Source organism: Adiantum capillus-veneris, chromosome 14 (genome assembly GCF_014529385.1).
Source record: "Adiantum capillus-veneris isolate H3 chromosome 14, ASM1452938v2, whole genome shotgun sequence".
Classification (NCBI taxonomy): Eukaryota; Viridiplantae; Streptophyta; class Polypodiopsida; order Polypodiales; family Pteridaceae; genus Adiantum; species Adiantum capillus-veneris.
In genome coordinates, this window is record NC_140944.1 from 67,474,518 (window position 1) to 67,491,880 (window position 17,363).

The 17,363-nt window shown below is 40.8% G+C and overlaps 1 protein-coding gene across 1 annotated transcript; it reads right to left on the reverse strand.

Annotated features, from left to right (window-relative positions):
• Positions 1-13,720: 13,720 nt before the first annotated feature.
• On the reverse strand, positions 13,721-17,162 carry LOC147442552 (putative glucuronosyltransferase PGSIP8). The gene is made up of 5 exons (XM_086528706.1): positions 16,647-17,162; positions 15,530-15,785; positions 15,145-15,346; positions 14,894-15,041; positions 13,721-14,621 (listed from the first exon to the last, which is right to left on the reverse strand). Exons 1-5 carry the CDS (start codon positions 16,934-16,936, stop codon positions 14,078-14,080), a joined length of 1,440 nt encoding a protein of 479 aa, XP_086384832.1. The 5' UTR covers positions 16,937-17,162; the 3' UTR covers positions 13,721-14,077.
• Positions 17,163-17,363: the final 201 nt, after the last annotated feature.

Here is a 17,363-nt window from a genome sequence, read left to right on the forward strand (position 1 = left end):
ACATATGCTCTTAGCAGATCCTTTAGCACAAGATTACTCTTTGTAATCTTTGTAATATGCCTATCCCCTTGGATAACTGATAGTACTGAGGTGTGTTTTCCTCACGGTTTATAGACAGTCGTCCCAGATGACTGGTAAACGGAAAATCACAGTAGTGTTTAACATTGGTGAAGAATCAACAATGTCCGAAATAACCATCGTGGTTAACTTGAAAAAATCCACAAACGCCCAAACCGAGCCATGACCTCTATTGGTGATTTAGTGGATCCAAAAGTAATCTCATAGAGATAGTGCAAAGAGAGTGCAAAATGCTTCATAAGCAACAATCTGTGGAATATGCATGCCGTTCCAAATCAGCCCTTGCTAAACACTAGGGCCCATAACACCTAGTGTGCATGCATTTAGCAAAAACTAACCGAACCTGTATATCCATAATGATGCTTGCCAATACTTATGGCAAATGGGATGCACCTAGCACGCAATAAAAGGAATGTAAATAGTTCTGAAAAGAAACTAAATACTTTTAGTTGCAATCTTTTGCAAGCCTTGCTGAAACGTCTGAATCACAATAAAAGGTGAAACATTGATCACTTCTAGATACAGACAATGAAACTTTTGCATTAACAACTTATAGCCTTTCTATATGTATAAACAACCATCTGTAATGTTTTTTAGCAGTACTTGTACCTCAACAAGTCATTCTGAGTATCCGACAATTTTTGGCCATGAAATTGCTCCTAATACGTCGTGCTAAAAAATGGTCTAGAAAACAGATGTGACTAGCACCTAGGGACTTTGTCGTGACACGTAATTGAAATAATGGCTCTAGTGTCAATCCAAAGACTCATATTCTCCACATGTGGAATATGTCTCATGTAAGGATGTGTAGAAAAGAACATCCTGCAAGTACAAGATGTACTTGTGGCTGGAGGTAATTGCAAACACTCTACGACGGGAGTGAGAGGGACCCTCATTCATTGCTCCACACTGGCTAAACCGAAATTCTTGAGTTCCTAGACCATGTTGTTCCCATGTGACAACATGTGCCAAATTGAACCCTACAAGTAGGTTCGTCACAGCATAAGGCTGCAAGATAGATTGGACACTTGGCCCAAAATACGTTGTGCCGACATGCCCTTGGCATGGCTCTGTAACATTCAAGCGTACTTATACGTCTTGAAAACCAAGCAAAGCATACTAAAAATGGAGTAAAACCAAATCAATAGATGCGTACCTGGAGATTTGAACGTAATGTACACTTACCTGTGTTCAAATGGAGAGGAGCACGTCCCCTACCTGAAAAACAAACAGCATTGCAGTGGGAATCACGGGGTTGCCTTTGCAATCCAAGACCTTGGATTAGAATCTACGTAGTCAAACCCCTTGGTAAGACTCCTTGTAGAAACTGCTCAACTAGCAAATAATGGTAACCAACATAGTTAACCGTGTACGGAATGATTGGAGTCAACTTGAAAAGTGTGTCCGTGCGCTATCGCGTTTGGTAGATTGCAAAATTCTTTCCTTGAAAGTATAACTGGGAGAGATCAACTGTGATCCTTAATGCCTATGGGGTGATGTAACAATCACCCGTCGGGGCTTACCCTAGAACAGTATTTCCATAGACACTCGTAGTGCTATAGAGAGAGCAGGAGACCCACACTTGTGAACTGCCGATCTCTTATGGACATCCATGCTGTCACAACTGATTGTTGTGTCTATACTCCATTGTAGAGATCAGTTGGTGTGAGTTTAAGATTATCAAAAACTCACTTGAGCGTCGCACTAAAAACATGTAGTAAAAAAATGACATCCTAAACTTTCGTAATGACAAGACGCTTGCTTGTCAATCAACGTCAATGGGTACGCTACTAGGTAGAGCTTTTCGATCTTGAGAACAATCATCCAAGGAATACCAACAAGTGGATCTTACCCTAGATTTAGCAATGGCTCTTAGCCAGCGTGTGTGGCTCATAGCCCTTATGGTAATTAGTGTTCAATCGTTGAACCGATGAAGACGAATGTGGATGGCATCTTGCCCAATTACTAGCTAAGAGTGAGAGCATCGTGGCTCAGGAGGACTCACTAGTGAAACCTGTGGCAAAAACTTCTTAGAAAGTATGCAGTATTCTTCGAGAGAAATAAGAAAGAGAGATAAGAAGAACATGCTGGTCTGAGGAACTTTCCTTAAATTTCTAGTGTGTGTGCCTAGAATGTGTGCTCTTAGACATCTTATGCCTGACTAGCAGCTTATCCTATAAGCATGCAACACTCTGCCTATATAATGTTGTCATCAACTTAGCATTGGCACTTTGCCCGTACAGTAAGTCCTTGTAGTGTTGGTGTGTGTTGATAGCAACCAACAAGCAGAGTAAACAATCCATCCTTTGTCTGTCCTTGACAAAGTGGCGAGTGTGATAGTGGAAGCGTAATTCATGAAATGGTAGAATTAAATCCACCTCACTAGCATGCCTTGCATGCGAAAATGTAAGCCCTTATGGAGAGTGATGGCCTCAAGCGTGAGAAACCATAAGTGCCTTGCATAGTTGAGACTGGTAGGGATTCTGTAAGTTGATATTCCCAATTTTTGCAATTCCCCAAAGCCGTGCTTCTTCCGGTCGTTGTTGCTGCAACCAGTTTTCATGAAATTTGGAAGGAAAAACTCATTCCAGAACAGCGCATAGCCATATCTTCACAGACGTTGCCGTATGTCCTATACCCCCGTCTGGTACATAATGAAAGAACCTGTAGGAGGAAATAACTTGCAAACACATTGCCTATCTCTTCCTAATCTTGTAAGGTCATACCATATGCCCAATGTGACGAGCTTCAATTCCAGATGTAGAAATTGAAGCCTTGCTTCAGGGAACTCTATCTGGCCTCATTGCCAACAAATGCTATTGATGACAGATTTCATAGCCAAGAGAGTCGACGGTGTCTAATTGTAAATGTAAGTGAAAATGAGTAGAACACGCACAAGTTATGCAGCTCAGACCGGCCTGGTTCTATGAATGATTGTCGTGACCATCCACTCCATTGCATACGAGAGTTTATCAAGTACATGCGCAACAACTACTCTACCTCATGCTGTCAAAGGCCTTGCCGAAAGACATAATATTGAGAATCATAACATTGCTCGATGCTCATCTACAGCTGAGCTAGCAAATGTCAGCTATTATCAAATACTGCTTGATCCAAGCAAGAAGTTAACATACCGATTAACTGTCCTTGGCAGGGGAAACTATGGTGTTAGCTCCTAGCTATGGAATTTTCTTGTCGTTTACAATCTATAGATGCATGGGCGGGATCATACTCCCAATACATATTGAGAGTGGCGGACTGAGCCTTGCTCCTTGGGTAAAACCTGGTTGATGTACCCCTTTCAAAATCGACCTTGTTGACATGGCCTATTTTACTTGTACGCCTAGGCAACCTTGCCTTGTAGGAGCCCATAACATTCCTGGTAGAGGGTAGTGTTGTTGGAGACTGGCTTCGTAGTCCGTGTTATACATGCCGTGTAAGTATTGCCTCTACAACATCTGATAAAATATGCATGCCGTATATCGGTACTCGTTAAGTGAATACCATCAGTCGTATTCAAAGGCAATTATCTAGCTAATGCTAGTGCATATGGCGTGCAACCATTCAGTTCTAACAGGTTATGTAGCCTAACTGTCGCTCGACGGCTCAATCGCCGAGGAATTTCAAATTGCCGATGACCTTGAAGGTGTCTCAAAAGTCGAGCTTCTCAATAAACTCACTGGCATTGGATGCACTCCCGTAAGTTGCAAGTCACCGTATGCGGAGTTGATGAAGGAGCTTGCAAATGTTGTCCACAAGGTCCGGTCTTTAGGGCCCGTGGAGTGTCAAAAAATAGCAAGTGAACATGCGTTCAAATGCACTGGAGATAAGTGTAAATTCTGCAAGTTCAGAGAATCTGCAGAAAATAGAGGTCGTGCCGCCAACAAGACCCTTGTCGGTATGCCGATCCATGCTCGGGCTTCACAAGAGGGAGGGGGGGGGGGGGGGGGGGGGGGGGGGGGGGGGGGGGGGGGTACCCGCTGTGGGTACCGTCCCTTGGATGGTGAAAAAAAAACTTTGGCCTCAACCCCAAACGGGTTGGGCGCCCATGGTGTGAAAAACAATGAAAACATATACCTTACACAGGCTATGGCGGCCCGACAGGCAGCGCGAGGGCTCTCGGAGTTGAGGAGGAGCATTGCGAGGAGAAACAGGCCACGCCACTGTGTCGAAACCTGCACAAAATCCCAGGGCGCTCCCGTTGAGCCAACCCGTGATCGATATGGAGCACCTTCGTTCGGTGGTTCTCCTTGCCAAGGGCGCTTGCCCACACAGTCCCACCCTCTTCGTCCCCTTCACAGGAAATGGTCTCCACGCCCTCAGTGACCCCGACATGCAAAAAGCATGCAAGACCACGACTGTGTCTTCCCAAATTTAGAAACCCTTGCTCTGATACCAGTGTAAGAACTAGGGAACTAGGCCTTCATATCCTCCTCCCAACCTCCCTTTATATAGGTGGGCTCCTAGCCCCTTGCCCTAGACGGATCCCCTGTCCACACTACCTAGCCCGGCCCTTGGCCGTAGTCCGTGACTAACCTAGTTCTTAGGGTACAGGACCCTTGTCCTGACAAATATTTTTATCAAATTGAACATTTTTTCTTGCAAATTGGTTCTAGGCATGTTATAGACCCTCTATGTGAAATATGGGATGTTTTGGATCAAAAAATGTGACAAATAACTCAAATTTTAGACTGAAGAGCTTTTAGTGTGTTTTTGGACAAAATCTAAGGTTTATTGGACATTTTGGGCTCATATATGATATGTGACATGAGATAGATGTGTACAAGTGATAGATGAACCATGATGATGATTTTCAAGCCAATTGTGCACAAAAGTAAATAATCACGATTATTTACAACAGTTAAATGTTTTGCTTGAAAAGACAATTTTATGACCTACACATCTTCATTACATCTAAAACAAGTCCTAAAATGATTTTGGTAAGATTTGGTCATGTCGACATCACTTTGTGCTCTTGTCAACTCTGAAATCACCGGTTTTTGTTACCATTGGGTGTGTAGAGTTTTTTGGTCACTGTTGAATCCATGGACTTGTCAGCTACATAGTCCTGATGCTGCTCGTGCAATTTGGGCTCATTCAGAGTCAATTTGACTCCATACGTCAAAATTGACGCTTTGTAGTCTTCAAGTTGTTTCCTACTGTTGAGGGCTTTCATTCACTGTTTTCTTGAAACCATCTAGGTACATTGTGTATAAACCTTGTCTATAAGCTTCCATGGAGTCAGAATTCAATTCTGGCATGTGGCAAAAACTTAGATTATTTACTTGGGGACCCCCTCGACCCCTACCAAATGGTCATCTAATGATATGGAGGTGTTCTACTATCTACGGACATGCTATAGATTAAGTCTTGTCCAATTTGGTTGAGTTGATAGGCCGCTATGGCTGTTTTTGTGTTCTAGGAATTCGTACACAGCTGGGATTCTAGGGTTTTTTCATTGGCCTAGCCCTGCTACCCAATTGCATGGAAATGCGCTTTGATGAGTTTAAAACTTACCCCTCATGTCTTGTGTGAAACAGCGCTTTAAATGGGTGATTGTGGACTCCAAAAATCGTGCGCGAAGAAGGTAGAGAGCTCTCTTCTTCAAGAGTGACTAGTGGAAATGAGGTGATTTTGGGTTACTTAAGATATCTATACTCGGACTTCCCAAACTACTATGGGACGCATGTCTAACCTCACCATCCTATCTTATTGTAGCATTAGCGAGAACCATGATTAAATTGTCAATCCATGGGACGAAGCTGACTCAACTAGTGCATAAAGGCTACAAGAGGTTGTCAATCTCTCGAAAAATAGCTAACAACTCGCATCTAGCTCAAGCTACACTCAAGTGACTGAAATCACCAAAAGCCAATCGCTCATCGACAATGTTAGGCCATAGGAGTAATCCCATCTCCTTCAATAAATGTACTTGTAAGAATATTTTGAGCAGGATACCAAGCAATAAGTGCTACCAACCAAATGATATGCAAGAGAGTGCATGCCTATATACTTACTACATGAGAGTGGGTGCACAATCCACCAAGGAAAATCTTACATTTGCGTGGCACCATGTATGTAGTATGAGTAGTATTGAGCTATGCAATAGGAGTAGAGCAAAACTATCAGTATAATGTATATTGTAAGAGGAGAGCCCAGCCCCACCCGTATCATGGAAGCTAAGAGCAAGGGAGAGAAAGCCCATCTATCTAATTATGGGGACAGTCTAGAGTGATGGAAAATCTAGCATCAAAGGACATAGAAATTTACCTTTCACGTTGATGTTAATAGTCCATCATAGGATGGGAGGTCGGCATTAAAGCTGCGATGTACCTATAGTGCAGAATAACAAGGGAGACAGACGGGTTTTAGAGCATCGTGACAAGGGTGGGACACATTACCCCAAGTAGCAAGGCTTAAAACGGATGCTTGATCCTTGCCAGGAATGAAGCAAAATAGGAGCCTCATTAATTTAGTGAAAGTTTTATTAATAAGGGGATAGTCCCACTGGGCATGCAACCCTTAGGGGTTAGAGTGCAAAGCAAGACGACCCAGTTAAGAGGTCAAGAATCCTAATGCTTTAAAATCAAGGAGACCCCAGGTCCTATTATGATCGGAGCATCACAAGGCCACTCCAACGAGAGTAGAAAGTGCAAGGTAAATACTTATGATAATCATCAACCATTACATCCATAGAGGCGATTACAAGGTAAAGGATCATGGTGAACACCACAAGACACTATATATATTAGCTCTATTAAGCATATCATGAGCCAAAGTCTCCCATTGAGGAAGTGCAAAGTAACTACCCAAGGTAATCACCTAACACAACAAAGCCATCACCTACATCAGCATTCAAGTATAAGTGTGTTTTTGTGTGTGTGTGTGTGTGTGTGTGTGTGTGTGTGTGTGTGTGTGTGTGTGTGTGTGTGTGTGTGTGTGTGTGAGAGAGAGAGAGAGAGAGAGCGAACTTATACTACTATCAAAGTGCTAAAAAACTATTTTTTAATGCATGTTATTTAAAACTTTTCATTCGGTGCTAATATTTACAAATTTTCAGCATGAAGATCAAAGTTAGATGCAGTTTTCTATTACTAAGTCATGAGTAATAGGTCGGAACCTTACTATCAACAAAGGTATTTCAACCGCCAGAAAACTGAATCGGTATGGTATGGTGGGATGGTATGGGATGTTTATAACTAGTATAATATCTCACAAAACCATATGACATTTACTGTTTTTATGTTTTATGTTCAATCCATCTCGCTACCATCATGCAATTACAAAGCACAACTATCGGCTCCTCTTTCCACCTGTATTACACCCTCTTCTGGGTGTATGTTACTTATGTCCAAAAAGCCCAGGTTTTTAAACCTCATTTTTAGCCAGATCTGAACTCCTTTTATGCTACATAATGATAAGTTGGAGATCCCGAGCAACCTTCCAAATTTTTGCTTTATTTCAACCAATGTCATGTTTTATGCCTATGACATTCAAAATAAGTTAGACACCCCGGTATATAGTTTTACCTGTGTAATCCTGTCAATTGATTGTTTGAAAGCCACTAGATGTTGTACATCCCATCATCCATGCTCAATTATGTTAAATCCACTAAAAAGTAGAGCACATATGTCATAAAAGACCAACCAAAACACAATATGCAAAGTGCCCTACGTAACCCAGATATTCATGTGCCATAACCAATACCAATTTCTAGATGTAGGTCCTACTTGCCCTGCCGCTTAATACAGAAATCATTGAAAAAACCCTATGTAATGTGTGTTTTGTGTGACTACTTATCTGAGTTATATAGAGTACACACTATTCCAATGATCTCAGTAGGTAGAACCTACCTGTTGATTCGATATGGTAGCCATGTTCTAGTATGGACGTATCCGCAAATGTAGACAACTTCCTTCCACCCCGGTTATCAGGTGTTAGCAGCAGCCCGAAGCAGAGAGGATCTCTCAAGTGTGTGTGCGTGTGTGAAGGTGTGTGTGTGTACCCGCTTGCGGCTATGTGAAGGTGAGAAATTATAAAAGCCACATAACGCTACTGTATGCGCCAAGACACTGTAGTCCAGGGTTTGTGCAAGCATAGACATCACAAGGAGATGCCCTTTAAATACAGTATGTAGAGTGATCCCCTCATCCCGTGCCGAATATGGATATTCCCTATTTCATGTGTTGTTTTAGGCAAGGACTATTTTTATCCCATTAGCTACTCACCATGTGAAGGCAAAGTTAAGGAGTTCGGTGGTACTCCATACCAACAACCACATTGATACAAGGAGTAAGCATTCTAGCTATTTTTTTGAAAGTCTAGGATTTATCCAAAGTAATCAAACCAATATATATATTCGATTGAATTCCAAATCCAGCACACAAATCTAGTACAAAAATCCAAGATTTTATTTAAAAAGCAGTCTTCACTCTATTTACAAGGTAGATGAAGCTTTGCCCTATGAAAGCTTTTTCCTGAAGATATTGTATCACAGATGTTGATACTTTCCTGATCATACATTGCTTAGAGGATTCCCAATGGAACCGGTACTTCCAGAAGTAATTCTTGATTGTATCTGCAATCATTTTAGAGTTACATTCTCATATGATATAGATATCCGGACAATAATACCTTATGTTTTTTATTGGCTTATAAGGACCCATCTGGTACTTTCCTATATGAAAAAACAATTGTTTATTTGTAGTTATTTAAATCCATCAGTGTTATTAGTGTGAGTGTGTGTGTGTGTGTGTACAAATTTGACTAATACGGTTTGATTTTTGTCAGGAAATACCTATGTAAGGGTTTGTTCTTGTGCCAAATCCTCAGGTCCAACTACTGTAATAATTGTGTGTGTGTGTGTGTGTGTGTGTGTGTGTGTGTGTGTGTGTGTGTGTGTGTGTGTGTAGCTGTTAAATCTTAGATAATAAGACATAATTGAATTTTTACATTCAAAAGACAACACGCAATGGAATCAAGGAATAGATATGCACAAAAACAACTCAGTATTGGAATCATTTAAGTTCAATGTTTGTTGGAAAGAGAACCCCTTTCAGTATGCAGAAATTAAATGAACTTCCCAAGTCATCAGTGAGTGTTCCATCCAAGGTAAAGTAGCTTGCCAAAGTAAAAAAACCTTTTCCAAGATAAGATAGAGTCCTTACCTGCATCCATCCAAACAAGACAACAATTCAGTTAGCCTTGGATGTATTTTACAGGTATCAATGGACCATACCAGTTGTTATCCATGTCCATCTTTTAAAAAAAAATTAAACCTTAAATAAGCTTGGTCCACAGTAAGACCTTTGTGTTTTAATTACCACTTCTAATCCAAGTGAAAGATTTCCCTTCTAAAGTCAGTGGTACATTCCCCCAAGAAAATTTTATGAGTTTATTTATGTGTTATATTAGTGAGGTATTTTTTGGTAAATAAGCAAAGATATTCCCTTCCTGATGCCATCTTATCTTTATAAGTCATAAACTAATAGCCAGCCAAGTGGTGGAGGCCTAGGTGTTCTAGAAAACAAAAGGGGGGCAACCTATGTATGTAAATGCCATAAGGCAATGTTGCAATTAGTGATGATGACCAGGTCATTCAAAGCATGTAACTGATCTAATTTCATCCTATGAAATGAACACATGGGCCCAAAGATAGTGGTACAACAGTTTAAACACACCTCCCCTATACAGAAGGTAATGACACAAGCGGTAGACAGCATGCCATAAAATACTACCAGCACTGAATTAGTCGTAGGAATCCAACTTTATCCACGGTACATCCTTTCCAGAACCTTTGCTCGGTTTCATTACCAAGCCAAGACTGCCATATAGTTACCTTCAAAAAAAGCCAGTGAACCAATTCATCAACCGTAAGCTGCCTCAAAATGGTGCATAAATACCCAGTCATATTTCCACATGTAAATGATGTCCAATTTATTCAGAATGAGAGTACCCCCACTAGTACAAGATACCCGGTGCCTAAGGGCCAAGAATAACCCAATAGTTTAAGCCAAAAAAGAAGTCTTGCTCGGTTTCTTTACTCGGCCAAAAAACTGCTATATACTTACCATCAGAAGAACTAGCACAGAGAGCTATTTCACCAACAATAAGCAGCACAGAAAACGGATAGCAATAATACCAAGTGTCAATGATGTCCACTTTTTTTCCATGTGACTTTCCACAATAAAACAAGGTACCCAACGCATTAGATGCTACTAAGATCAAGAAAACCTCTATATATCAAAAAACTCAGTTATACTGCCGAAAAAGAGGTAATGTCAGCAGTCAGTAAAATGCTGCCACAGCTTTGAAACAAAGGTACATGGTCTCAAAGTAGTTTAAAGCCATGTTGTGCGCAGCTTCATTTCAGAACAAAACAAAAAGGAAGAACTCACAACAGAAAACAACCACTGGCTAAGTCCTTTGCATCCTAAGTCCTTTGCATCCCTGCGTGCACGCAATGCCTTTTCCGCGTATGAGGCCTCCAATCCTGGGCGCACACACAGTGTCTGTCTCTGTCGCGATACGCAACTAATTTTTTTCTCTCTCTCTCTCTCTACGTGCCTTGCCCTTACATTTTCTTATCCCACCTCTTAGAGAAGCATCTTCCCACATTCTAATTAATGTGTTCTGCTACTACGAAGATTGCGACCACGTACTCCATATAAAGAGATGGTAGACTTCACATTGGTACATTTGTGTATCTTTTCTCCTTTATTTTTCCTTTAGAGTTTTCCTCTTTTTAAAGTTTCAAACAAGGTGAATAGTCACAATTGCCTACATAAAATGATGTGAGACAATAAAAATCAGCTCTTAGCATATTTTTCACTGGCCAAAATAGCGACATCTCGACCAAATTCCAAGCTTTTTTTTGAGAAAACGACAAAAATTTATTAATTTGTTTCTTTTTTTTTTCTAGTAATCAAAACACATCAAAGGAAAAGCCTTTTGACAGTGCTTGTCCCCCCCCCCCCCCCCCCCTTTTTTCAAAACACTAAATAAGATGAAGAAAAAGAGATTGTGATCCTAATCAAGTCGAAACACTAAATAAAATTAAAAGTCTCTGGCAATGCTTATACCCCCTTTAAAACACTAAATAGGAAGAAGAAAAAGAGTTTGTGGTCCCCTAGTTAATGCACCTCTAAAGCACTCCATCAAAACTTCAAAGTAGAAAAAAACATTGACTTGCCATGTGGCCCTATTTACAAATCCAATGGTCCATGATTGCTCACAAAAGTTGGAGGGAGTCCACTAAGGCCTTGTAAATATTTTGGTTTTGCTTTCGCTTTTTACAAATATTTTTGCGAACTATTGATGGATCACCAAGGTTACGTTTTGAAGGACATTTTACTCATTTTGGGGTGATCAACCCTTTTTTTTTTTTTAACACATAAAAATGTGAGCTACCCTTCAAACAATAAACTAAAATGCCAAAAATTTTATTAAAGCGTGCAAATTTGACAGGTGACGGTGCCCGCCAAACATGAGAAAAAATGAAGCCTATGGATCACTAAAGAACCTAATGGCATTATACTCTTCTACCGGAGGAGTTCCGTGTGAACCATGTGGATCACTGGAAATCTAATGGGTCTACCAAAGGAAGTATGGAGGAAAAAAAAAAGGGAATCTAATGACATTGAACTTTTCTACCGAAGGAGTGCATGTAAAGGAGAAAGTCATCCTTGTGCAACATCCAAACGAGTCCACTTTTGTACTAAAAAATTATGGCAAAGTGATGCTACTTTTAAGCTCATATCTTCATGTGAAGATGACTTGCATAGTTGTAGAGTCCCTACACCTCACACGGTGGACTAATTTGCCCTTTGACTCGGGGAGATTTGGACAATGATAATTTCACACTTTGCTTAACTTGTCCTACTATAGGATAGTGGTCACACGATGCATAGTTATTAATTACTTTTTGAAATAATTGTGCCTCATGCAGTCACTTGTGCACCTATACTTTATTTGTCTTTATTGCAACCATCGATTTTGGCATAGTTGCATCTGATAACTATGCTTTGTGTGACCACATCCCAAGCCAAGTGCAAGATACAAATCTTAGCCTTACTACCTTAGTAAAGGGATATCCCGTTCACTTGTGGATGCTCTCTAAAAGAAAGCAAGCTTTAGTGAGGTCTAATAGAGGCCGAATTTGGCTTGTGAGACAAAACAACGCACACGTGTATTTCAGTCCCAATTTTCTAAGGCAATATGCAGAAACCTAGAGAAAAGGTTTGAGGATAATTCAGTCCTTGCATGCATGAAAGTTCTTGTTCTCGCTCAACACCCAATGCAAGAGAAGTTTCTTAAAGACTTTAGAGGAGTTGAGTGCAAAAGGCATTGTCAACTTCTATGGTGTGTCCAAAAATGTTAATGGAAATGTTTTTTCTCCTTTGATTGATGGTGGAAAATTTAGGAGAGTGTTTCACACTTTTAAAGCCCAAGCAAAGTTGGAATTTTCTCACATGAGTTTGATAGACATCACCGCGGTCATAGCTTGCAATGAAACTTACAAGGAAACCTACCCAAATCTTTTACAAACAGCTCAGGTGGCTCTTGTGCAATGTTGTAGCATTGCAATATGTGAAAGAGGCTTTAGTGCAAGAGCAAGGATCAAAACAAAATGGTGCAATAGAATGGAGATAAAAAGCTTGAATGCATTGCTCACAATCATCTTGGAGGTCCCGGAGGAGATGGACTTTACAGATGTGGCTACTTTACGGAAGAATGATGCAAATTATAGACATCTACTCACTTGATGATATGTGTTGGATTTTGATCATATATTTTTGGGTTTTCCTACATTAAGCATTATGCGTCATGAGTTTTTTGTTTGATCTCTAGTCATGAATGATTCACCTCTTTTTGGTTTTTCATACCTATGGATAAATTCGCGCTTCTTAATTTATAAGGAGCTTCAGTGGCAAAAAAGTGTTTGATCTTTATTCCATTGGGTGAATCAAAAGGTTGTGTATCTTTTCAATAATTAATGAAATGAGTTAATTGGATCTTCTACTAATTATCTTTTCTCAATTTTGTGGAAGTGCAATCAATCCCCCCAACTGACAAGTTCCTTCAAAGCTCAAAAAGACGTGATAGCTCAAGGTAACCTTATTTTCGTTTCGTCATGTCCAAAAAGCATTACTGTTCCAAAAGCATATCTTTTGGAACAAGCATGTATACTTATATGAAGTGCATTTCTTTTAGGAAGATAGACCACTGCTCATGGTGTAATATTTTTTACTTTTATTTAATATTCTATGTTGTGTTTTTTATTACACATGAAGAATAATGGTTTTTTCTTTTGATGCAAGAATGCTTTGACCTAAATACATGTCCCAAGTCTTGCAAGTTTAATATTGTTCAATATTTAGTTACTTTTAATTGTCTCTACCGGTGTAAATTTATATGCTTATGTGTATATATACTTGTTGATAAATTCAATTGTATTTGAAGATGTTTCACGGAGTGGTGCCCGAAAACATTAAGTACATCCATATTACATGCCACTTTGGACATAGATGCCATGAAGGCATAAAACAAGGATAAACTGAAAAAGATGCTTCGGATAACTTGTCATGAGAAAAGGGGCACGGTGATGGGGTCGGGGGCGGGGGCTCTAACATATACAAAAATCAGTGTCAAGTTCACCTTAAAAGAATGAAACGTCCAACTCTACAACATAACACATCAAAAATGTAGATGTGTAAAGAATAATCTTGTAAAGCTATGTGTGCTTGAGAAGAGAACTCAAATGGAGTAAATCATGTGGGCAATCATTTTGAGCTCTCACCAGCTCTACTGCAATCATGGATAGCTCTCTGTCTCTAAACAAAGGCACCCCCACATCACACTATCAAAATCTAGCTAGATGTGAAGCCGGGCAAGCAACCCATTTTTTGCTCCATTTTCTATGCATATATTGCAATAGCTTCAGGCATCCGAGGTCCAAATTAGCACTTCAGTTCAGTATTTGATAGTGCCATTGTCATCTCTAGCAAATCTTCATTAGAACTGTTTGTGACCTTGAGGGCTCCTTTTCTACGTGCACATTCTTGCTCTTGGTAACCTGTGTCAAAGCCCACCATAAGAATGGCGTCGCAAAACCCACATAGCCCATAATGGCCAAGGCTCTTATTAGCCCATTTCTGTAATAAGGGGAAGCCATAACCACCAAGCTCCCCAAGGATAATAGCCAAGGTGTGAATGTCGCCACCAGGGGCAAGCGGAGCAAATCCATAGTTGCACTTAGGAAAGCCAAGGATCCGAGCATTGCAATTGCCCATCCCATTAGAGGATACGATGCTATGGGCACCATGGCCATTGGCAGGAGTAAGCTCACCACAATGCACATGGGTTTCAAAAGCTTTTCGACAAAACTTTGGATGTAGGGGCCGTAATCTGCCCACACGCTCTTTGGTATACAGACCTTGCAGCCCTCATCGTGCCGTCCATGCCACATACTCACTATCACAAACAATATCACAGCTATGTATAGGATGGCTTGGCCAGCAAGGGGTAAAAACTCTTCTTGATACCTGTCGACACAAAGCACAAGGAACATGGCTAGCTCATTCATCGAAACAAAGATTTAGAGGAATTCTTAGCATATCGATCTCTACTACCTCTACATATATAGGTATATGTAAACGTATATGTATGTGTACATACATATACACATACCTACATGTATATGTATATACATACATATACATTTACATAAATATGTATATACTAAATTCATATGTAGATACAGAAATTTCTTGTTATGAAATGAGGCAAGAGATTTGTTGTACAATTAATTTCTTACCCGACCGTGGATGCTCGCAAGTCATGCCAAGACAATCCCAATGGTAGAATGGGCCAGGACCACCAATACCAAGGTTTAAGCCAAGAAGCTCCCGGGAATGTGACAACGCTGTTTGGTCCACATGGAACACGCCATTTCAACCGCAAATCTAAACACGAAATTTCCATTGTTCATTCAAAATAACCACCACATAATCTCAACTTATCCAACACCTTATCCTATTGTATAAGAGAAGAGGAAAAATAGCTTACAATAATATGATGCATCCATCTGGTAGCCAAAAGGTAGCCGAAACTTCCCTTCTAACCTGGATCCGTTGCTTGGAGGATGGAACATGGGCATGTCTAGCAAGTCGGGAAAATAATCTGTCAGGAACCCTTGATCCGCACCATCTCTGTTCTCAGCCATTGCCATCACGCGTTGAACCATGTCATTAAACACATCCAGGGATGGCTGCAATGAAAACAAGCAATAACTGAAGAATAAGACTCCAATTATCATCAATCCACACACTCAAACTAGTCCAAAAGTTCGGGACTTGATCTATGCACATCAATTGTGCTCCTAAAGCAGCAATTGCTAAGCACTATGTACATGAACAATCAGCATTTTTATGGAAATGGGCAGCAAAATCACCTGAAGCACGAAAAGCCCTGTGTGAAATATGCATGGATCGATGAAGGCGGCACAGAATTGCCCACATTGGAAAAGCTCGTCCATGTTGTGCAAGACCAAGTTGTCAGCATCCAGCATTACGACCCGCTCATACTCTGTCAACTTCCAAGCAAGCAGCTTGTTCAGTGTGAAAATGAAGCGCTTGTTGAATCCATTCTGGTGTGCATATGGATTCGGAATGTTTTCTACTTGAACCACCCGGACCCCTTCCTGAACACTGAAAATACACCCCAAGAGATTTAGACAAACATATGCACAAAAATGGCTATATTCAGGCCTATAAATGTATAATTCAACATTAATTCCTTTACTGAAGCTTTCAGGGGACCCTCACTCTCACCAATGGCAACAACAATACGCAAAGAATCCAAAGTATTGAAGGCAAAAAATAAACATCGCATGGCAAGGAAATCACTGCATCCTTAAGCACATCTTCACATTAAGGCAGACAATTAGACATCTCTCTGAGAATCAACAGGTTGAAACTATGATACCTTGCTATGCTAGATATTGCTTACACCATTCTCACAAAACTCAAAATCTACGCCTCTCAAAGGCAGGCTCCAACCTATATGCACAATTCTGCAGGGCAAGGGCGATGATACCAGCGCACCATGCCAAAGTCCAATCAAATTATTAGCCTTGGGCCGAGTCATTCGAAAACAAAGGTATTGTTCTGGGGGTCCATCCTAAGTCAACTCAACTTCGGTCTGTTTCAATCTGAAATCAAAGGCCAGGGCAATGGCATTGCATCTCAATAGTAAGTTGCAAAGCTTTTATTGTGGGTGCATGAGTCCCTGAGTTTGATTCCAAGCGGCATCCATGTGAATGTCGATCTCTGCCACTATAATTCATGGTCCCACATATTCTTGCTCTCCCTAGAAAACTGTCTTATTTCAAGGATGCACATGAAATTCCTCAGCTTCCCAATGTCCAATCATTCTTGGTGGGCATTTCAAAACATCACCCAAAATGCACAACCAACCAGAAGAAAAGGACCCAAAAAAACCAAATTTTCTTGATTCAACAGACATGCCATTCTCTTGATAAAAAAAGCTTTGATTGGAGATTGACTTACAGGTTTTTAATCCATCGGGCAGGGGTGTCTTGGGAGGCGATGAGGACGAGGTCTGCGTTGACATGGAGAGCGGCCAGTGATCGCAGCAGGACGTGTGCGGCTATGTAGTATTCATAGTCCCTGGGTGTGCCTACATACAAGATTGTGGCATATGCATTTGAAGAGCTTGGTGCCTTGCTGCTACTTGCAAGAGGCGATGCTGCGCCCGCATCACTCCATTTGGCTCCCAACAGGATTATCAACAGAAAATGTCCCGTTGCCAGATGCTGGAGAGGCCATTGCCTCTTCATAGTCCAGGTACTTGGAATCTGAGCGCCTGTGTGTGTGTGTGTGTGTGTGTGTGTGTGTGACAGAGAGAGAGAGAGAGAGAGAGAGAGAGAGAGAGAGAGAAAGAGAGAGAGCAATGTACACTGAGCAGGAAAGAGTCTGTGTGTGAGAGAGAGAGAGAGAGAGATTGGAGAGTCCACCCCAGGCTTGAAAAGAGTTCGCCTCAGGCTTGTGGAAAGAATCTGAAAGGGAGGGAGCCTCAGGACTAAATAACAAATAGCATTAAAGAGGGGGGGGGGGGGGGCGGGGGTTTTAAGGGATCAAGGACAGAGAAGTGAGCGCACAAAAATCCACGAGATTGCAATGTAGATGGACACTTAAAAACTAAACCCCACCATAGATTAAATTCGAGCAACGTCTATGTTTTAATAATAAAAATCAAAAAAAAAT

Bases quoted from the DNA above. Each gene is read 5' to 3' on its own strand.
- LOC147442552 (XM_086528706.1), bottom strand. From the start codon at position 16,936: ATGAAGAGGCAATGGCCTCTCCAGCATCTGGCAACGGGACATTTTCTG. The intron at 15,347-15,529 runs GTGATTTTGCTG...TTTTCATTGCAG, and splicing joins CAGGGCTTTTCGTGCTTCAG to CCATCCCTGGATGTGTTTAA. The intron at 14,622-14,893 runs GTAAGAAATTAA...TTGTGTCGACAG, and splicing joins TTGCGAGCATCCACGGTCGG to GTATCAAGAAGAGTTTTTAC.